Source organism: Osmia lignaria, chromosome 11 (genome assembly GCF_051020975.1).
Source record: "Osmia lignaria lignaria isolate PbOS001 chromosome 11, iyOsmLign1, whole genome shotgun sequence".
Taxonomy (NCBI): Eukaryota; Metazoa; Arthropoda; class Insecta; order Hymenoptera; family Megachilidae; genus Osmia; species Osmia lignaria.
Window position 1 is genome coordinate 5,645,846 of NC_135042.1, and position 23,209 is coordinate 5,669,054.

Here is a 23,209-nt window from a genome sequence, read left to right on the forward strand (position 1 = left end):
GGTAATGAATATTCGCGTTTTGCATTAGAAATGCCCCAAAACGATCCAGTGGAGTTGCCATGGTCCATAAGGCAGCTATGGACCAGCTGTCGTGGTACAGCCTTGGATTGGCTGTACCCCTTTTTTAGATTAGTGTTGCGTCTTACAAAATTCGGTAGATATGAGTAGTGTTGCGTTACAGTTCGCGTTTTCTCTTTTTTTCTTTTTTTCAGCTTAGTGTTGCGTATAATGGAGCAGCCTTCACGCGTACGCTTTTGTACATATTATATAATTAATGAAATTAGTGTTGCGAATGAATTCGCGATTGTTATTAAATTTTTTACTTTTTTGCATTTATTAAATTAGTGGAAGTAACTATGACTCACATTCGGTGGGAATCCATTGCTAGTCAAGGATTCCGCGGCCTAAGACCGTGAACACCATCTCTGGGAGATATACCCATGCATTACTAGGCCTTTGCAGGCGCAGCTTTAGAATATGGCGCATATCCGTATGTTCCATATTGTAAACTGCAGTCCTTTTGTCTATACTATGGGCGTCCGTCAATCTGACACCGTTGGATGCAACGTGTTGGACGGGCGGGTAGCGCTCTTAGCGAAGGGGTGCACTCTGTCCTGGCGTTACGACGTCCAGGCGGGGTGGGTGGTATGTAGCGTCTGGCGTAAGTCTAGGGGGCGTGAGACCCTTCGTTGCCAGCCGATGTTTTGTCATAGTTCAGAATGTTTGCAATTTTAAAATTAGTGTTGCGTGTGATTTCGGTTTGTTTTATAGGGTTTGCTTAGGGATTGCTCTTATGGGCAGTCAAACTTTTCTTTTCAGGTTCCCCTGTACCCTCCCTCCCACTACCACGCCCCCATTCTTTTTTCTTCCCTTTTTTTAATTTTGAAAATTTTGAGCATTCGGTTGTTGAAAATACTGTTAAATAATATATGAGTTTCATGTTTTTAGAGTATTATTAAATACAATAAAGTTTTAAATAGAACTTTATTTAAAGTTTTATTTAAAATGAATGTTCATTTTATTTTGTGATGATTGTTGATAAATTATTTCAAGGAATATTTGTTCATTCGTGATAGCTTATTAAATTTTAATTCTACTTTATTTAAACAAAAGTAGTGGATAATTGTTGTTCGAGTTTTTAGTTTTAATTTTTGATCGCGATGTTATGTTTTAAGCTTACGGAGAAGCTAATTAAATTGCTTTTATAAGTTTTCAAATTCTTTTCCTCAAAAGCAAAGTCCATTCGTGAGTTTCTTTTCAGTTTTTCCATTTACAATAAATTTGCATTGAAAGGTGTATTGAATAATATAATGCAATAAAGTCGAGTAGAGTCGTGGTTGTACGTACTATATATTGCAGTAAAAGACAGTTGTTTCAATTAAAATATTGTGTGCTATTTGTCGCGAAATGAACGAATATTAAATACAATAAGATGAAATAATTAATGTTCTTAACTCAAATCACTTAACTCAAATATATATTTTTCTGAATTTTTTTCTCTTTATTTTGGTACTGAAGTTTGCTTTAAATTCATATTTTGTATGAAATTGATTTTGAGTTATTAACAACCACTCTGACTTTTATCAAATTTTATTGTTACTAATGTATCTTCTTTCCAGCTACTAATTTTTTTTGTCTTTATCTGGATTCAATTAATCAGTTTCTGTTACAGAGAAATATCTTTATAGGAAGTATGAAATAATAATATCGGATAATCGACTGGAAGAAATGTATTATAAAATCTAGCGTCCATAAATGGAATTCAATGTATCAAATTAAGTAAAACAAGGTGAAAATGATTGAAAAGGAGAAACGATTCTCATAAGTGGTAATATTTGAACCGTACTATTTTCAAAAATTGTATTTAATCCTTTTCTGTTTGTTTCAGGCAGGTTGTAAATTTATGAATAAGGCTACAGCCTCATTATTTTCTTAAATTATGTTTAATCCTTTTCAGTTTTATTTCAGGAAGTATTCTTGTGAGGACAACAAAATCAACAAATTCATTGGACTTATTTATGTACATAGTCATTAAGATATAATCGTCAAACAATGCAGTGTTTAATTAGGAAGCGTTAGATTTAAGCGAATTTTTAATATAATTACGAGCGCTCGTATAAGTAGCTGTTTTTAGTAGTATAAGTATGTAGGACAAATGTACAATTGCATATTTATTAATTACAGATCTGTAATCAAAATCAAAATTAAAAAATGTTGCGATAGGAATAAAATGCAAAAATCTACGTAAATATATGTATAGATAAGTAGATAGGTAGGTAATGAATAAAAACAATGCTCCTTTTGCTGTTCGTTTGCACAACAGTCGAAACGTTTTGCAAATGTGCACCAAGAGGATGATGTTATTGAATAAAACTAAAAATTTGCATAAATGGAGGGTGGATGGGATGAGGTAGGGCGGGTCTCCACCCGCAGCAACCTCCACGCGGTGAGACCTGGGAAATCGTTATTATTTGATGGATTATTAATAATTGCATCATTATTTTAATGGTACACTTATTAATTATGCAGCAAATAATACGAGCGAATTGGCTGCGGGATTTATGGTTTTTTCTTCTATTTAATCTCTGTTATATTTTTTTAGGAACTATGCCTTTGAGATTCTGAAGTGTACCACATTGCAAATACAATTTGACGGAAAGAAAATTAATAATAATGAATGCATAGCCAGTGTTGTTTAATTATGTAAGTACTTATACATATAGCATACATGTGTCATTTAGGGATTTGCGAAAGGTAACGTAGTATAGCATGCCATTAGTTGGATGCAATAATTCAGATGGCGTTTAAATCAGTTTCTGTTCAGCTTAATTTTCGATCAAACACGCCCTGTTTTACCGATGCATCACCTTAAAGATCACAGTGGCTAACTTCCGTCATATTTCAAACGAACAATTGAATATCATTTATAAATTCATAATTAACCTTAATAGTTAGTTAATTCATTATTATTCCACAAGAATAATATGTAATGTATAAAAGTTAGAAAATTATTAGCAGCTATTACAATTATGCTGAGAACAAATTCTCAATTGAATACTGTAGTCGCATCGCTTCAAATATGGCTGAAACGTCAGTCACTGTGTAGTTCGTGTAGTGTGGTTGATTATTGTGTGTCATCTAACGATTTATGTCGTATTATTACGCATCATATTAAATGTTTTGCATTTTATTTGTACAAGCATTCGAGAAGAAAGTTTGAGCAGTTCAGTGAAACTGCTGTCATCACATGCGGCGAGATAAACGGAGAAAAAATGGCACCAACGCGTGTTATTCTTATGTCTTGTGGCAGTTATAACCCTCCAACCAATATGCATTTAAGAATGTTTGGTACATATATATCACTACTTATAATCAATATCCAGTCTTTACGTAAATAGAAAATGCTTTCATATAGGCGTATAACAAGTTTAGTTTTGTAATAATCACGCTCGTGGATTATTTACACAAAAGTGAACGATGTTAAGATAACACCTTGTAATCGATGAGGTTGATGTCATTGACTAATATATCGATAAAAGTCGAAATATGTTCGCATTAAATGATGAAATTTTCATGAAATCATATTTATTCTATATATTGTTTATTTTGAAATTTACCTCTTTCATGAAATTTACAGAGATAGCCAGGGATCATTTACACAGAATGGGAACCCATATTGTGGTTGGTGGAGTTATATCACCAGTACACGATGCATATGCTAAGAAAGAGCTTGCAAGTGCAACACACAGATGTGCTATGTTGAGACTAGCCTTACAGAACAGCGATTGGATTAGACTTAGCTCATGGGAGACCAGACAGAATGGTTGGACAAAGACTAGACTAAGTTTACAACACCATCAGAACCTACTTAATTCAGTGTTATATGATGCAAACAATATTAAACATAATATATCACCAGAAGATATGGAATGGATACCTGAAAATGTGAAGAACAGTCTAGATCGTACACCCATTCAAATTAAACTATTGTGTGGAGCTGATTTGTTAGAAAGTTTTGGAACTTATGATCTCTGGGCTGAAGAGGATGTAAGTTAATCTTATGTTGTGTTTATTTTGATTAACATATAGATGTGTTAAATACAAAGTTTGTTGTTACAGATTGATGCAATTGTTGGAGAACATGGTCTTGTAGTTATTACCAGAGAGGGATCTAATCCTAATAAATTTATATACGATTCAGATATTCTTTCCAAACATATGGTAGTTACTTGTTCAATAAATTTTGTTATATTGTTGTCTATGTATTGTAAATTTTGTCATTGATTACAGCACAATATATACATAGTAACTGAATGGATTCCAAACGAAGTTAGCTCAACTAGAATAAGAAGGGCACTTAAGAGAGGTGAGAGTGTCAGATATCTCCTACAAGATGCTGTGATCGATTATGTTTACAAACACGGGATTTACGATGCAAAGACGTCGTCCTCAGCAATGTGAGTTTAACATAATTTAGTTGAATTGATAGATCAATGGTAAATAGTGGGGACTTAATAGCACATCTTCCAGTAGATTTGAACAGAAATTTATTTTTAAGTATTTTGTACGAGAATTGTATATTTTTATAGCATTCGTATTCCACGTAGTTGGTGAGTGTAGAGTGTACAGAATTGATGCATCTAAGATGTTGTAAAATTATTGCACAAAGTAACGCGGTTGTATATTTTATATTCCAAATTTAACCCTTTCATCACTCAATATCGATGTTTTGGACAAACATATTTAAAGAGGATCGATAATATAATTTGAGATGAACAGGGTAATTTTAGAATAAAAATTGTATATAAAAGCTTTTGTATATTCGAAACTTTTATAAAATCATTTAGAAAAGAAATATTTGATATTCTTTATTGAGCATTGAAAGAGTTAATAGATCATGTACAAACAATATACAGCAGTATATTAATCTAGTCTAAGTCTTCCATTTACACATGTAAATCAAGTTTAGAACCAATTCCCTTATACTGTAATTGCCAATAAATTTCAATAACTATATTTTATGTATCTTAAACTAGATTAAGTTTACAAGATAGCTTTATTTCATTACTTTATAAGAATACCGATTCACGGATGAAGGTGTATACACTCCGCTTGGAAGGGCCTTTCTTTTAATCGAAGGAAATAAAAATTTTCTCCGGATCTTCGTACTTGAATCGGTCTTCTAACGAAAAATGTTAATAACTGTGACCATATAAAACATAAAGTTTTGTTTTTCACGCTGCCAATCCCACTTGGACACTGAAGTAAGTTGGAACTGACCTCGCCAAACGCGAATAATTACTTGACCATTGATTCGAAGTATCAAAGCACCTTTCTAACGCCGTCGCCTAGCGACGTAACAATGGAATCCCCGAGTCCGATCGAAATTATATCCATCGATGTGCCTGACACGGTTCTCCGTAAGAATATCCAGAATGCGACGAGCGTCGCGTGCGTCGCCTCGCGTCACGTCGGCCTCGAGGAGGCACGCGAGAAATTCATAAACGCCCTCGTGGCGGAGAACGGTAACGGGAAACACATAACGACCGCGAAGGCCGCGTATCCAGGTCTCGCGAAACAGATCATCGCCACCGAAACCGGCGAGTCGCAGATCCTCGACGAGGTAGGTTTCGTTGACGATGATAGAAAGATCAGGAAGGTCGTCAGGGTCCAGCCTCGATCTAGTCAGCTGGAGGAGATATATCCTAACCGTGTCGCCACCTCGTCGAAACACGAGGCTAAATCGTTCGTCGACGTTGATAGCGTTAAGTCTAGCGAGAACAAAGTTCGAACGTCTCTCGAGAACGATATCGATGATTTAGAATTAATTAAAGACAAGGAACGAGATAAGAAATCTTTGCTTTCGTCTTCGGTTGTTTCCATCGCGTCTAATGTTGATAACAGCGGACGACACGAGTGCGCCTTGTCCGATTTCAGTGTAGACAAAGAGGATTACAAGCTTACGCGATACGGGCTGGATGACACAGCCGAAGACGAGAACCAGGAAAATCTTCTGTTAGAAAGAGAACGTTCGAACGATGATCGATCGGTGATGAAAATGATCCGTAAGGACGAACTGGTTGATCGAAGGGAAAGCATCAAGGATATCGATCAAGATAGCTTTCCCAACGATACCGTTCGATGTTCCAATACACAGGTGTTAGTGTTAGTTAGCGCGATGATCCACAATCCGTTTGAAAAAGAGGGCGGGTCGTTGATCGTGGAGGATAGCGGGGTACAGGGTAAGGGTGAGATCACGATATACAAGGGTGAATCGGATGGTAGTATCGATAAGCTAAGCGTTCTGGTGCAATCGCCTGTACCTTCATCCCTCAGCGACGAGAGTACTGTTAAGATACAAGAAATAACCGAGGACTTCTCGGAGAATACTAAAGAAGGTTCGGACGATTTGATGATCTCATCCTCGAAACGGGACGTGAGTCTCGAGATCGATGGTAAATACGTGAAGTCTGTGGTGAACGCTAGAAAGAGTCCTAGAAAGACGAAAAACGGCCAGCTGCGGGTGTACGAGAGCGAGGAGAGACTCGAGGATGATAGCATAGAGAAGAAGAGCGGAGACTCTTGCCAGTCTGAACAGACGTTTTACAAGACGGTATCCAAGTCTTCCTCGAGAACGAGGAGTCCCAGAAGGGATGGGAGATCCCGGTCGAAGGTGACCGGAGAGATTCGCGAATCCACGACGATCAGCGATGAGAAATCGAAGAAGATGAGACGATACGACGCGACTCTCAAAGGAAGTCTCGATTCGGTGATAGCGTCCAACGATTCGAGGACCGTGTCTAGAAGAAGATCAAGAACCGAGGAGATGTTCTCAAAGAAGTCGAAGAGTTATGAATCCATCAAGAAGATGCAGGAGGTGTACGAGGATCCTTCCAAGGCCGACAGCACGTCCCAACTCATTACGACCAACGAGCTGGACATGCAGGTCGACGAGTTCTGTTCCGTTTGTTGTTACGTCAACGAGATGTCCTTGAGAACGGAGGAGGGAATCTCCAGTCCCACTCACGACAATTTTTACACCCTTCGTTCGAACTGCAGCTCCATAGCCGACGAGGACTCGACCGAGTGCGATATCTGCAGCTCCTGGAACCTGCAGGAGTCCACCGATGCCCTGGATAGAAAGAACGACTGCGATCAATTGTGCGAAGTCTGCGAGATATGCAGCGAGATATGCGCCACTTTCAATCCCGAACGAGAGACAAGGCTGCTCGAGTCTTCCACCAGGAGTCTTCCAAAAGACGCTTCCAGAATCGCCGATACAACAGTGACCAACCTGTCGTTAGAGGAGGACTGTTTCGAGATCGAGAACTGCGGCTTCCAAAACGGTCCCGGTTCCACGAGCGACCCAAAACGAGATAACCCATCGAAGTCTTTCAACGTGTCCGATTCGTTTGTCGTGAAGAAAAAGCCGAGGGACAAGTATTTCATCCCGAAAGATGAAATAGCTATCTTGTCCAGCGGTACCAGACGGATGAATCGAAAGGGTTCTCTGTTGAGGAAGAAACCGATCGAAGATCCAACGAATGTTTCTCAGGATAAGAGACGTTACTCTTCCGTTGATAATCTTCAATTAGCAAAGGTGTCTTCTAGGAGCAACGACAAGGTTCTTAGGTCCAAGAACAGCAAGCTGATCGCATCTGCAGACAACATACGTGCCTCGAGGAACTCTAGGAGGTGTAAGTCATTGCAGAGATCCGCGGACAATGTGCGATACGTAGATTCGTCTACGGATAATCTGGATTCGTTGGTTGAGAATCTGGACAGAGAGGATATATTGGATTTCGACGATCACAGGGAGAAATTGCAGGCAAGAGACAACGAAACTGTGAAGATGATACTGACTAAACACGGTATCAAGATCATCAGCGAGAAGGAGACAGTTCTGTAATCGAAGAAAACCGCTCATTTATTATTACATACGTATATTATTCTATCGTGACACAGTCTAGTTTGGAAACGTCGTGTTAGGTCACCTGCGAACCATAGAATGCAGGCTTATCGACTATCTTGTGATAATTCTGACCGCTAACCAGTCCTCTTCGAGGGACACCAGATTTTTCACGTTATACAATAGCTCTAGAAGAAATACGTATCTATATATTAATATACAATATATATTTATACTCAGGAAAACAGGTTATTTTCCTGAGGGAAATCAACGCCAAGATAAATCCTAATCACAGATTCTATTTAATTACAAAATCGTTCACGCCGAAGAGTCTTCTTTGAAGAGTATAAACTCGAAGAGAGATCTCGAAGGCGTATTGTTAACGCACGTTGATCGTCGTGGATAGAAAAGAGTTAAAAAAGAAAAAAAATGATATCTGTACACAAGAACCGCAGGCCTTTGCGAATTTCTTTTTAGAAGAAAATTAACGAACGAACTGATCTAAAAGAATCCTCTGCTGATTGATGTAATTAACCATCGAGTGCATTGATGAGAAAAAAAAAAGAGAAATTTTTACGCACCTCAAACAGCAGATCATCGAGACAATCCTACAAATTACGTGTCAATATTATTACGAAATGAATCGTTTCGATTAATTATTAAAAAAAAAAGGTTATTGTACGAAGTACTCCGATAAGTGATAACGATACGATGGGCTACGATACATCGATCGGCGAGAATTGTCGCTTCCAAGGATTAACCCGCTTTTCTCTTGTGTGTAATCGCCGACAAAGAAATGTCTCTCCAATTGTGTCTGCCAAAACGATGTTTCATTGAGATACGTGCCAATTGTTTTTTGATACCTTTGTAGATCGTGTTTTTTACTCCTACGAACGGCATATCGGTGTATATGTTCGCGTGGATGATCAGTATTCATTTTTGAAGAATTTCATCCGGAATTGACGGGGAAAATGTTCCTTGACATTGTCACTTGAACCGTTCCGCGAGAAGGGACGTTTTATTATTTTTACAATGGAAAATAAAAAATTCCAGGTGGTCGATTTTTTGGGATGGGGGTCTAAGACCGATTTTTCATTTTTCATTTTCCAGTGTAACAATAAGAAAACGTAATTTTATCACGAAATACAATCACGGTTCGATTTGTCTTTCCTTTTTGTATCTTTGTATCCTATTGCACGGTGTCATGCGCCTTTCTCTTTCTCTTTGTCATGAATTTCGCTTGAGAAATCCTTATGGCGAATCATTGTTCCCACGGTGAACCTCCACTGCATCTAACTGTGATGAAATAGTTTATCTTTTCTTTTTCTTTTATCTAGATTTTTTTTTTTAAAGATATTGCTCAAATTGATTCGATGAAATTGTAATGCTTAGGTGCAATGGAAAGGGTAATATTATTATTTGGAGTTATGGCTGAGCTTCTTAGGCGTACCTGTGTTTGATAGTGCCTAATCAATTATATTATTCTGCCTCAGCAATCGTGCCTCTTGGTGAACCACTGTCGGCGAGCATCGTGGAAATCATTTTGCGAACTATTCTATTTTTTATTTTTATTTGTAACACACCCCCTTATGCCACTTGTGTTTTTTGTTAACCAATAGACTGGCGAAAGTGTTGATTATTTTCCATACTTAATTAATTTATTTCTTCCAATTGAAGATATATATATATATTTAATATTGATTATTGTAGTGTTAAATAAAAATGGCCTTTGCCAGTCTGTGGGTTAATTTCGAAAAAACAAATCTAATTTATACGCACCCCTTTTTTAAACAAACCCTGTTCGCTCTTGTTATTTGTATGGTAACGTAGCTAGACGAGGGTGGCGAGAAAAAAAATGCTCAAGCTGACGGTAATTGACTGTTTAACCCTTTGAGGGCGCGATATTCATGAATTGAATTGAAAGATACGAATTCAATTGATGTATTTTTGAGAAGATCGTAATTTATTTATTTTTCTTACGACGAGGTGAAAATCAAAGTATTACCTGGACATATACCGGCCTTCGACCGCAAAGGGTTAATTAAAAAAAAAAAAATTGTGCGAGTGAAGAAACGGCCTTAGGCCGCCCTTGTATCTTGTTTCTTGACCGACTTCCGCTTCTCTTTTTCTATTCCTGTATCTTCGTTTCTTTGTGTCTGTATTTTGAATGATCTCGCGAGACACGTGAAACGTGTTTGGCCAACGCGACTTCTATCATGCAATCGCTACGATGAATGAAAGTTAAATATTTGCACAAGCTCCACGTGTTCGGATCAAATCCGTACCACCTAGTGTGCTTGAAAATTGAAGAAAGAGACTAATACCTTAGAATAGACATGCCACACAAGCAGATCTTGATATTTTTAAGCGACTAACGAAAGTATTATATATCAGTATTATTATAAATCCATATTTATTAATACTCTACATTTTATTTTTATCCATTCTATTTATGTCATTGATTTATTTTACTATCTCACTATATTACTTCCCTCGACTATACACCGTGGTATAGTCGATGGAAGTGATATAGTGAAATTTTAAATTAAATCATTACCGAGAGACAGTAATTAAATATATTGAAAATTATGACAACTTATACATTTTTTAAGGGTTAAAAGGAGGAAATTATAATACAGTGCCAAAGTTGATGATCTCTTTCTCAATTTTAACACTAACAAAAAATCAGTTCTGAGGTATTATTGAAAAATATAATTAATTTTGAAGGACACGTGGCTCGATAGATAGCGTGATAGAAGTCGATGCGTGGTTCGGTTCTGATGGAGCATGTGATATGTGTTTTCCAGGGTACAGCAAAACCTGCATGCCTACTGTAAGACAGATAGTTGACTGTCTCGTTGCTGCTCGACCCATGCCAATCCGATGCGGCCCCTGCCTTACTGCTAAACGTACTAATACTGCTACTAACAATCGCGGTAGTAACGGCTCCAGTCGCGTTAGTAGCACGGCTAACAGCAACAACATCAGCAGCTACATCAACAACAACAAGAACGTACACGCCTACATTCAGAGCTTTAGGAGCCGCGAGTAGGATTTTTTGTTTCTCGCGGTGCTGGGGAACACACATGGACTCAGTTTGTAGAAAAGAAAGAAAAGACACATTATCCTGTGAGGTGGAAATTTGGCGAGGAAGGTATTTTCTTTTATTTTGGAAATGGTATTTGGTGGTGGTTATTAACATAAGTACCTGGATCGTTATGAGATCAAAATGTTTTAATGCATGTTTAATTTTTGGAAACTTTCTTTCTGATGGAGGACGTGAAAAGAAACATATTTATATGACTTATTAAGGGTTAAGGGATATTTATCCTATTTTTAATTTAGAATAATAGTTTCTTATTTTTTTAAACAGGAGTATTTAATGAATTAATCAAAATATTCTATTATTTATATTTTTCCCCAGCACTGCTTTTTCGCAGAGGGAAAAATTTATTTATCTGCAAGCACAGAAAAATTTTATTTTCATTTCTTTGAAAATGGACGAAAGTAGGTTTCGTGAAATAATGATTTTATTCGATGAAACGTAGAACTGCTTTCATCCTCTATTTTTATTCAATATCAGCTTATTTAGAAACCAAAGAATATATGCTGTACGCATACTCGATCTTTATTTAAGAATCTGCTAATTATGATTAATATATTGATCTCTATTTTCTTACTTAACCCACTCGAGACCGGGTGCTTCTTCCAAAACGATCCCCAGGAGCATGAATCTTCCTTGAACTATATATTACTCTAAACTATCAATTTTAATCTTCATACACGCTATCTTTTATCATTTAACCTTCGTAAGAACTCATCTCATCGACTGTTCTTCAAGAATATCAATTTTTTATAAAAGACGCATACGGTGCGTCGGGTGTTAAGTACATAAGACGCACAAGATGCGTCGTCGGTCTCGAATGCGTTAAGCGTTGTTTTGCAATATCCATGCTAATCCTAATTATACAAAATATTGCGTAAAATCTAAAATAATGTATAATTTTGATAATAATTCAACGACACGTCGGTAGAAAATATATTTAACTTTGTTATTAATTTTATAAGTTGCTGCAATCGTGGATCGAAATGTTTTTAATTGAATCATGGATTTTTATTTAGAACGACTTATTAAGCGAATCCGCTTGGAATTTTGATTAGATCAAAGAGAGCGTGTCTGATCTCAGTGAATCGTTCGTTGAATTCGATATTTTATTTCTTTCATTGAATCTCAACGACGGTATCGCGAAAATTGTAGTTTAGCGTTTTCGTACACGCGACTGCGTAAACCAGGGCGGACCTGTAAGAAGAAATCAAAATAATTGATACATATTTTGTATACGTTGGTGAAGAGAGAAAGAGGCTGCGAGAATGATCGAGGAAGGATGCGTGTTTGGGTGGGAAAAATGTTGAAAGAATTAGACGTGTTTCGTGGCGCGTTTCAATTTATCATATTTTTTTTATGAATCCTTCTTAAACTTCGAGAGATTGTTTTTTAATAATCGGTACACGAGTGATTAGAGGGTAATTTATCTGGATACGCTTGTTATTTATTTCTTTCCGATGATAATTTATTTCGTTCGACGATAGCATTCGCCGGATATGTAAATTATTCATAGAAAAGCATCTGTTAGGTAGTTTCAAGAATTTATTTAAGAAACTAGTATTAGATTTGAGATTTGATCGCGATATCATTTATTTCGCGATGTTTCACCTAAGTGCCAGGCAATCCCAGGTCACGCCAGGTATATCGCGTGATGCATTCGTTTCGGATCATCGAGTCCATTTGTGCTCTGTCGTTTATCAACATAGAACTATAGAATGCTTGAGATGTAAGGGAAATCTATTTCCTTTCATTATAGCTTTAAAGAAAAACTATCGTTGCTTCTTTGTTTCATTTGGTTAAATATTCCAGAATCAATGGTCGATGTGACGTGTCCCAAAATAACATAATCGATAATATACTCAAGCCTAAGAACATGTTACCGAGATATTAAAAAAATAGTAAAATAAAATTTAAAAAGTAAAGGAAACGTTCACGTATAGTTCGCACGTTGTATATGTTTGTATACTATGTTAATCTGGTAAATAGTGAATGTCGTAACACATGTATATCTGTGAACAGAAATCGTGTAAGAGGAGATCAATAAATCGAAATCGACGAACTATGTTTCATTGAATTACGAAATGATTTCTTACTCTTCTTCGCTTTCTTTGGATGATCATGTTACCCTAGGTAATTGGGTCAGGTGAGCTTGTATTTTATTTGAATTCCATGGGATTTATTTATACTATCACAGTGAAAATAAAACGTGTCTAATATGGTACACTGTAATATAAATAATAACGTGTTAACCAATGTCACAGTAAAAAAAGAAACAACATATTACTGGTATTTATTAACAAGTAACAGCACGCTCATCGGATTTTATACAATTGCTGGACTTAAATATACAGGCAACATTTATCACAAAAGCAACGGCACAAGCTGCCTTGTCAGAGACGAACACGATATTCTCAATTAAATTAAACGTATATTTTTCCTCGACAATCGCACGCAAAGAAAGTTCTAACATTTACCTTAACTGCTACTAGGTATAAATTTAAAACGATACGACCCTGTGGAACACGTGAAAAGAACTTTCTTTTTCACTATTGCACACGTATACACAAAAATGTGATACTTTATTCCCTGTCCTTCGACGTTGCTTCTTCATTTTTTACGGCATCTTTGATTTTAAGTGGAATAAACAAAATGCTACGAAGCTCACGATCCATGCTAAGACCACTAAAAATCCCGAGTACACTTCCGGATCCACGATAGACGATCCTTTTTCCATCACTGCTCTCAAAGATATTCCTGGCATCGTTAATGGTAGAACTAAACTGATCCATCGTAGTATCCATGGCATTCCCTCGACGGGCCAGATGAATCCTGTTACATTTTAAGAATCAGAAAATCAGTAAACAGACAGTTATGTCACAAGAAATTAGATATCCCACAAGTCGCCCACAAAAATATTCCAGGGAAGCAAATGATGGGCACAAATGGCCTATAATTTATGGGATAATCGGTGGCCTATAAATGGTCCATAGTTTGTAGGATCATCAGCAGCCCGTAAATGGCCCACAATTTGTGGAATAAACTGACCCACCGTTTGTGGAACAAAAACCCATAAATGGCTAATTTGTGAGATGATAAGGAACCCATAATTGGCCTACAAAAGGTGGGATACTAAGCGGAACTGAAATAGCCTATGTCACTCACCACATAGAAGTATTAATGGATAGAAACTTCCAACCGATGCATAATTGACAAGAGTATGCGAAGCGCAAACCACTGATATCATAAATCCTGCAAAAAAACACAGAAACATCATTAAAAATCTTGAGATATTAATAATTCCAGAAAATGAAAAGTATGCAAGTGTTCGGTTTGAATTTAAATCATCTTTGCATGATTAATGATGATCGCATGATGTTCAAGAACTAAATTATCCATCGATGAAGATTAAAGTGTTTAAATAAAAATATACAATTTCTCGATCGTGTAATTGTTTGTTTGAACGCTCACCATAATTCATTCCACAAATTCCTTCGAGCAACGTCATCCAAACGACAGTGGTCATTGATCCTTTACACTCGACGCCGAAGATCAAAAAGTAGAAGCACAATGCTGCCGCGACTTGTACAACAATTACTGTCACTTGTGATATCAGATGTGTGATTAATATTTCTACCGTCGTTACACCTGTTTTTTTAAATCAATGAAATCCATTAATTATCGCTTCGGATATTGAAGTGACGAATAAGTAATTCTCTCGTGTTGAATTTTTGCAAAATTTAAAATGCAAATGATTGAAATACATTTTTTGTAGTGGAGTTTGTAAGGAGAACATAAAAATGCAAAGCAATAAAATACACTCTTCGTAATATATTCAAGCAATTATTTCACGTACAGTGAAAAAGAGCATATATTATCACAAAATTATCAAATTACCTTGAACTAGAATTCGATCCCATACACCTGAATGCCGATCGGTTACGATTACACTCGAACAGATCGACGTTGCCTGAATGAAAATGAGCCTAAAAAGATTCAAAATATATACACTTTCTAAATTGGAAAAATGAAATTAAATAGAGATTACCAATAAAACTTACGTCAAGATGAAAGGCGGTGCCACAAACGTCGCATAATTTTGATCTTTTTTACCAAAAATCGGCTCCTCGAACTGAAACATTGAGATAATTTGATTTTATTATGTTTCATTCGTGTTAAATTTAATAAATATACCTACTTGCAATGGTAAGTTTGCAAATTTTGGAGTAATCTTGCATTGCTTCAGGATCGTCTTGTATTTGTCGAAGAAGAAATCCTGCAACTTTTTTTGCAAATAGAAACTGATTTGCTTGTCTGGAAAAACATAAAGTGTAACAGAAAATCATCAATATTAAAACATAACGAATAAAAAGTAAATATATTCAATCTGCGTTATGATGAGGAAGCTTTTAGCTTATGGTAATTTTATTTCCTGTACGTAGAATCGTCAAGTTGATTTAGTTAGATATTATAAAAACGAAATTTTTTTTAATGAAGGTGTAGAAAAATCGTATACATATTTATTATACTGCAAAAACCAACTGACAGATATTTTTGCGATTCATTTAACGATGCAACACATTTGAACGCATTTATGTTAAATTTTGTATTTCTGATAAATAATACGTGCTCTTACGCTGGCATGTATTTACCTGCTGTATGGATGGCAACTTCAATCTGACTGTCAATAATTTCCTCGTCAGACATTCCCAAATAGTTGTCGAGTTTTGCTAGCATCGCATGAGAAAAGTTTCTCTTGAAATGCATTATTGCTACGCTTTTCTCCTTTGCAACTCTATCCAGTGCCTCCTCATAGCTGTTGTAGTACAGCTAGAAATGAGATCCAACCGGACATTATTGCATTCCTTTCTAAAATAACCGTTAACGGCGTTTCCTCCCACTTGTACAGCTCCGATGGAAACTATATTACCATAACTTTGATCCTCGAAGTATGCCTACCTTATCCAAAAAGGTGTCATCGATCTCCGTTAGGAACCTACAGCTCAGATCAACGTAATTGCAAGTGAAATTATTTTGGTCGTAGATAACATTGCCGAAATTCATTCCGTTACTACAATTCCCAGCCTCCTCGTTTACGACCGATATTTTAAGGTTCTTTGGATCTTGGCCGATCGAGTTAAAAAATAATGACACTTGCAGTATCGGTAGAAACAGCGAGAACAGTATCCCTCTGCGAAGAGAAAAAAAAGCGTCATTGTCACAATGTTCCTCATTTGCATTCTCAATAAATAATTGATTAACGGCGATGGTTACCCTGGATGACGTATAAACTGAAGAGCATTCTTCAACAGTAGTGCTTGACATCTCTTCTTCCAATTACTCCTCAATTCCAGCTTATTCTGAAATAATTCATTAAATCAGTAATTCCAGGTTGAAAGTTCAAATTTGAAAAGTAATTATTACGGTGATAATATGAAATAAATTTGTTTGTACAAAGATACAATGTAAAGAAATGAAAAATAGATCTTGTACATTAAAAAACAATCTGTTTAAAGACGTTTTTTAGTCGTAAAACGAGATTTGTTCTTTTAAATTTGCTAATTTTACTGGTTGTGCATGGCGGTGTAATTAGGTGAACGGTGTTAACTTGTCGGCCTTCATCTCCTTCTCTCCACATTATGGAATTTCATAGAATAACTTGTCTCGAAGTTTGTTTTATGGTAATAGAAATGACAGAAATTCATTGTTAGATCTTTCGTACACGAAGATGAAAGAAAACGTAGAATGATACTCATAAATAATTCATAGTATTTTCATCGATAAATAGAGCAAACAAGTGTTGGATGAATGGATCAAAGGTTTTGTACCACCTTGGGCGTATAAATGCTGTTTAGAGTGGCCACGGTGATGACATTGTTCATTTCGTTGGAAGAAAATCTGGCGATGCTTTGAGTCCGATTTTGTTCTTGTATTTCACTCAGCTTTAAATAGGCTTCCTCTAAAGAATCAGTCTGAAATCGTTCGAGTAATTTATTCGGCGATGATTCAGCCAACAGCTGTCCGCATCTCAATAATCCAATCTACAAATCACAATGACACTTGTAGCTTCCATAATAGGTATTCCAAAAATTCAATATTTTTTATTTCTTCTCAGTGTTTAATTCTTATTAAACGCTCCAAATTCCAAGATTTAAATTGAAGAAATAATATTTCTACGATTGTATTATTCGAGCACGCGAATGATGCTAATCATGATTATAGAGCAAACAATTCGTCATAAGGTTAATTAGATTCGTTTAGCATACCATGTCCAATCAATTATTGGCACAAACAATTATCTATAACCTTTGTCACCCTATCTAATTGAATTATCTTTTCTCTGACACTAAATGTAAATCAGCAAACTGATTTGCCTATCCTTCATCTATGACGTCTCTCTTCTTTTTTACACAACTTACCTTATCTGCCTGTTTCGCCTCCTCGATGTAATGTGTCGTGATGACGACCGTCACTTCCTCTTCCTTCGCCAGTTTTACCAAATGATTCCAAATGCTACGCAAGGAATTCTCATTTAACAGGATTAATCGATTTTAATTGAACGAAGCGGAGGAACGGAGAAAAGGAAGAAAGTGTACTTGCTTGTCCCTTAAAACCGGATCTAAACCGACCGTAGGTTCATCCAGGATCAACAGTTCCGGTTTGTGTAACAAAGCTGCTGCGAAGGATACTCTTCTTTGTTGGCCACCGCTCATGTTCTTCACTAAACGGTTCGCGGGTGGCAGCTGAAGTAGATCCTTCAGGAACAGATACCTCTCCTCTGAAATGTGTAAAATGTTTCTAAAATAAAATAAACAGGAGTGTAGGATATTTGGAACACCGATTGGATCTAAATTTTCTAAATTAAATTATTAATTTCTTGAATATCGAATGAAGAATTTTGAGACATGGAATAATCAATATAAAAGGAAATTTAATTTGAAGACACACCGATCGTATCATTATCCAAGCCATTGATCTTGCCGAAGAAACGTAGAGCGCCCATTACGGAAAATTCGTCGACCAACGAGATATCCTGTGGCATGTAACCAACGCGAGGTCCTGGAATTCCAGAGCCCTTTTGCCCTGGTTCTTTACCGAGCACCCAAATGTTTCCATCGTCCAATTTTCGAACGCCAACTATACAAGACAGAAGGGTGGTTTTGCCGCATCCGCTGGCACCCAGTAAACCATATCTGCAGGTTTAACGTTGTTATGAATTATTTATGATACAGAATTGCATAAACATTCACAGTGAGATAGTTATCTTTGACAATGATTTGTAAGCTCTTAAATTATTCACATTTTGACAGCGCTTCTGAGCACGTGGAAAACAATTTTTCGAAAGCTATGGAAAAAGAGCTTGTAACAAAAAGCATTTACGAATAAAAGAACAAAACAAAATTTGCATAAGTTAATTAGTAAAGCAATTGGTCGTCTCATTGTGACGCTAGAGGTAATGCATAATGAACAAAAGAAGTTCATACAAGGATTTATGAAAATTAGAATTTCAGTTTTGTGGTTTACTTACATACAACCCTTAGGGACGGTCAGGTTTAAATCTTTCAACACCGGATTTCCACTGCCATATGTTTTCTCTGCATTCTTGACGACAATCGCGTGTTCCTCCATCATTTTTTCAGAAGTCGACAAAATCTGCATATAAGCGATAAGATAAAAGTAATATTTCATTTATAATAGAATCGATGAATTGACTTTTCGATAAAACTCCTTTTTTTCTAAACGATAAAACTCTTTATGAAAGATTTTGCATAATTGCTACATTCCGCAAGGAAAATTATTACCCATGGAATGGTACAGTTTCGACATTCGATCGCCAATAAGTTCAATTACCTTCCGTTGAAAAATATAATTTCCATAAAAATGAACGTAAATTCTAATACAGTCGATAGTACTACTTTTTTGCGCGCACTTGATGAAATAAAAGTTGTACCTTTAAAAAAAACATGAGGAACTAGTTTGGAAGGTGAATTTTTAAGAAAGTAGCTTCAGGAGTAGAAATAGTATTATAAAACAAAAGAAAAAGTTGTTCTGTTTCTTATAATATTTGAGAATAGTCACAGAAGAATTTTTTATTCAAAGAAAACGCTGTCACTTTTGTCGTGTCGATCGATAGAGTTGATAGGATCATTATACATTTTTAATCACCTATGGCACATGAATTTTTAATTGTCAGTAACATTTGTAGGGGTGGCAGTACTATTAATAGAAAATTGCTGATTAGATAAGGGTTGCTCTCTGAATTTTTATATTAATATTTATACTTCGGAAAATGGTAATTTCATAGTTCACAGTACATAAATCGAGGCTTTTTATTTTTTGTTGAAAAATCATATATCCCATGAGATATTCGATCGTCAAAGTGTTAAGTAATCAACATTCCGTACTTCTGGATATATCGAGTGCGCTCTGTTGAAACTTTTAAGTAGAATACCTGTTTCGCGTGTTCAACAATCTTGCTTATTTTTGATGTGTTTGTCTTTCACCGCTTTAAAAGGGCCTCAGCTCCATAGATCTAGGACTAATGTTGTATTACACAAGGCTAAACAAACTACTCTTAAAAAGGAATTTTGCCAAGGACATCGAGTCTGTGTTTCCACTTGTATTAGTTCGCGTGTAAGTGTTTTCTTCTCATGGTAAAAGGAATTACATTTTGCGCAATCTGCACCTGAACCCTTTTATTTTTCTACTTTCAAAGGATTCAAATTTTATTCACCACGATAGGAATATTTTTTTTCCATGAGATATAAATTTAAAAAAAAAAAATTGCAAAATAGTGAAAGGATGAATCATGTTTCCTATATATAATTTTGGATCATTTCGTAATGTAGCATCCGCCAAATAATAAAGATTATTATTTCTTTTATATAATAATTGCTATTCTGTTCAGAGTTACGTCATAATGTGTTCGCGAGTACTTAAAAGAATACTAATTAGTAAATTTACCAATATTGTAATGAGATTGACAATCAGTTATTTAACTATAGAAATTGTTAATGATCGACACAGTTTTAGAATTCTCAAAGTCGATCAACTTTACGACTTGAATTCCTCTGGTAATTATCACTTCTGATCTCACAACCGTGTACATATTAAACCTCTTCTTCTTCTTTCATATACATATTCATTTTTTCCAGTCATGAACTAATCGATAATAATTTTACGGAATTTTATCACCCTGTTCCTTTCTAAGCGATCGAGCCGGTTCAACGACATTGAAACAAATACAAACAGGTTCCAACGCGGACTGCGAACGTTTTCATTAAGAATTCCGATCGAATCCTCTCCGCGTTTGATATTAATCACTCCGGTGGTCTCTGTTTATCATTCAGAACATCTGATTCAGCTAAACATTTTCGTGATTCTGCGATGCAAATTCGTAACGGCATCGTTTAACTGTTATTTTTGTGCTATTGTGTCAGTAAACGAGGAAATTTCGCGATTTCAAGAAATGGTAATTTTTTTCAAACAGCAAAACCACGTATCTTAGTAAATTAAATTGTATTTTCAATTTCAAATCAGGTATTCTGTTTCCGATGCCCGAATACTTTTGCCACCAAGATTTCAATTAGTAAGCAAAGTATCTTTCCTTTAAATACGTCTGCAAAGAAAGAGAAACCCCTAAGAAACAAGAAAATGATCCAAGAAAAGGGAAACTTCGCGTTTGCATGCTATGATAACGCAAATTACTTTGCGCCTGATACTTTCTCACGTTCGAAATTGATTTTTACTTTTAACCAAAGCTTCGTATTAATGGTCGACGTTAAAATAAAAGGAGAAATAATTTCGAGTCGAATGATTCGAAAGAGCTGGTTGCTTCGAGACGACCATCGAAGAACATTGACCTAGAGTTATACTTTTTCCTAAACTAGACAACCGCCATTCGATACGTCGTAGGTCGAGTGCATAGAACTTAGAGGACCCTTTATAACGGTAGAACATCCGTGTTATATAGTTCCCATGGTTGTGGTACACCAGACTGGTCCCATTCAAGTCTGCTTCCATAGAAAGTACGTGGTCAAGGGAATCGAGATTAGATTGAAGGGGGTCAGACATCCTATGCAATCGTTGCTCGGGCTAATCTGTATATTGCAGTGGAAAAATTGCAGTACGGTGTTAAACTAGTAGCATAGGCGAATTAAATTTTGAGATTTTTAAATAATTAAGGGGTCTGCAATGTCCCTTAAAAATTTTAAACCAATCATGTATTATTTGAAAATTTATTATAATCCTCTATGATTTCATTGAGCTTTTCTAATATTTCAAAGCAAATTAGATTATATTTGCAAATTTGATAAATAATCACCCTGGAAATTTAAAGTAGTGTTCAAAGTTCACTGAACATTTTGTGATATTCACAACGTTCTCGTTTTCAAAGAGACTAAGACAACACCGAGATAGTAGAAGTTACTGGAGGACAGACACGCGTAATAGTCAACGAAAATAGGCGAATGTAGAAAGTAAATTCAACGGAGAAATTCGCGTGGAAAGGATGTTCGAACAACATCTCCGGCCTGTCGGCGACTAATCGGTTTTTGACCAAGTTCCACGTGGTCGGGCAGCTCATTTTTGTGTAACTTTCGTGGATCGCGTAACAGGAAGAAAGTAAACGTCCGTAGGTCTTACGAACGAACAGCTACTTTTTTTCTACGATTGCTGATGAAAAGTAATTTCTGACCTTTGTTACATGCAGATGAATTTAAGATGATTGCAATTAAAGAAAAACAGTAGTTTACGAAATTTTAAGTTTATTTTAAGAGCATTCGGTGTTAAATAAAATTTACACGATGTTACTTATGATGATACGGTTTCGTAGTGGGTCAGCGATCAAATATTTCTAGTGTCATCGGTTTTCGACGCTGATGAAATCAATTTCGCTGCTGAAATGCAACCAAATGGTATTTCGATTCGAGTCGAATTAATTTGACCAAACTAATGAATCTTTCGAGAGAACTTTATCTGAAGTGAATATTCTGCTATTACAAAGGCAAATAAATTGTAAATGCCGAATGTTAATAATTAGCAGGAAACATAATTATTTATAATCTACATAATTTCATTTGAATATTTGAATGTCAGGTAAATTACATTTCTTAGATCGATTAATTAAAAGGCTGTCATACATTTATTAAAGAAAATCTGTATTAATCGTTCTAATGATTATCGACTGAATAAATAATGATACGTTTGCAGTGTTGAATGAATCTTCGCTAATGTACCCAAATATTTAGTGACGCAAGTATTATCTTTTTCTTGGTACCACGTAACTTTTGTTTGAATGCCCTGTCTCCACGCTTCATTGCAAATTGGTTGAACCAATGCTTTCCTTTGAATCACAATTTCACGATGATCTTTTGCTGAATCTTATTTTGCAACAAAATTAGTAGCTCCGTTGCAGTTGACAAACTTCGCTGAATAATTGCTAAGTATTAAATTGAAAGTTAAGTTCTTCGTACTACTTTGTTATATATTTTAACATCATTGAAATAATCTGGCATTAAAAGAACATAACAGGCTGGATCATTACTTTCCATTCAAATTTCATGGTACTGAGCACTGTTTGTGGTTTGTTTTTTTCAAGCACCGTGAATTAGGTGGCATACTAAATGATTTCTTCCTCGTTTCTTTTGTTATGCAACATTTTCTGATGTTCTCATCTCTTCGCTAAGAAACTTATCTTAATTTTCTTTTACAATTTCTATAGCTAGCTTCATTCAATTAAATTAAAAAAAATGAAATTTGATTTATAATTAGTTCTATATTATTACTTAGAAATCTGATGATTTATCTTGAATTCATGAAAGTAAATTTCCTGTTCTCGAAATTCTAAAATAATCACCTTCTAGCCTTGAATTTTCTCCTATTTTATTTTCCCGCGAATGATCGATCGTCATTCACCTACTTTCGTTGCGAAATCGAGATAATCGTCCTTAATGCACGGACTGTAATTAAGGAGGAAAAATCATTGCACAATTTCCCTGTTTATACACATTGTTTATACACGTTTACGAAATGAATTCGTCGATATTCCGCCGGTACCGTGTCAAACTTCCGGTTCACTTACCTCGCGAGCGATTCTCGAAAGTCGAATGGAAACAATCGAATCCTTCTGTTTTGAAACGTGGACGGGGTCGAAGATCGATCGCACTTTCGAGAGGAAAATCGATATAGATCAGAAC

The 23,209-nt window shown here is 35.9% G+C and overlaps 2 protein-coding genes across 6 annotated transcripts in view; one reads left to right on the forward strand and one right to left on the reverse strand.

The window, feature by feature from the left end:
• The first annotated feature begins 2,961 nt into the window (after positions 1 to 2,961).
• Nmnat (nicotinamide mononucleotide adenylyltransferase) overlaps positions 2,962 to 23,209 on the forward strand; it is a 36,347-nt gene continuing 16,099 nt past the window's right edge. Inside the window, exons 1-6 of one of the 4 annotated variants that reach the window (XM_034323739.2) lie at positions 3,013 to 3,348; positions 3,638 to 4,047; positions 4,120 to 4,221; positions 4,291 to 4,457; positions 5,266 to 5,623; positions 10,717 to 10,888. In XM_034323739.2, the coding sequence (XP_034179630.2) occupies positions 3,030 to 3,348; positions 3,638 to 4,047; positions 4,120 to 4,221; positions 4,291 to 4,457; positions 5,266 to 5,623; positions 10,717 to 10,746 (1,386 nt within the window). In that variant the 5' untranslated portion in view covers positions 3,013 to 3,029 and the 3' untranslated portion in view covers positions 10,747 to 10,888. Of the gene's footprint in view, positions 3,349 to 3,637; positions 4,048 to 4,119; positions 4,222 to 4,290; positions 4,458 to 5,265; positions 9,267 to 10,716; positions 10,899 to 23,209 lie in introns of those variants that run through there. The other 3 variants (XM_034323736.2, XM_076690908.1, XM_034323741.2) reach the window with 3 other exon arrangements.
• On the reverse strand, positions 13,119 to 23,182 carry LOC117604064 (ABC transporter G family member 23). 2 transcript variants are annotated; one of them, XM_034323750.2, is made up of 15 exons: positions 23,095 to 23,182; positions 18,541 to 18,665; positions 17,961 to 18,205; positions 17,613 to 17,790; positions 17,432 to 17,525; positions 16,844 to 17,053; positions 16,287 to 16,372; positions 15,972 to 16,203; positions 15,665 to 15,842; positions 15,211 to 15,326; positions 15,074 to 15,144; positions 14,910 to 14,998; positions 14,484 to 14,660; positions 14,178 to 14,264; positions 13,119 to 13,844 (listed from the first exon to the last, which is right to left on the reverse strand). In XM_034323750.2, the coding sequence occupies exons 2-15, from the start codon at positions 18,642 to 18,644 to the stop codon at positions 13,630 to 13,632; spliced, it is 2,082 nt and encodes a 693-aa protein (XP_034179641.2). In that variant the 5' UTR covers positions 18,645 to 18,665; positions 23,095 to 23,182; the 3' UTR covers positions 13,119 to 13,629. The 2 variants fall into 2 exon arrangements, with proteins under 2 accessions (XP_034179641.2, XP_034179643.2); XM_034323752.2 differs by lacking the exon at positions 23,095 to 23,182 and adding an exon at positions 19,465 to 20,043.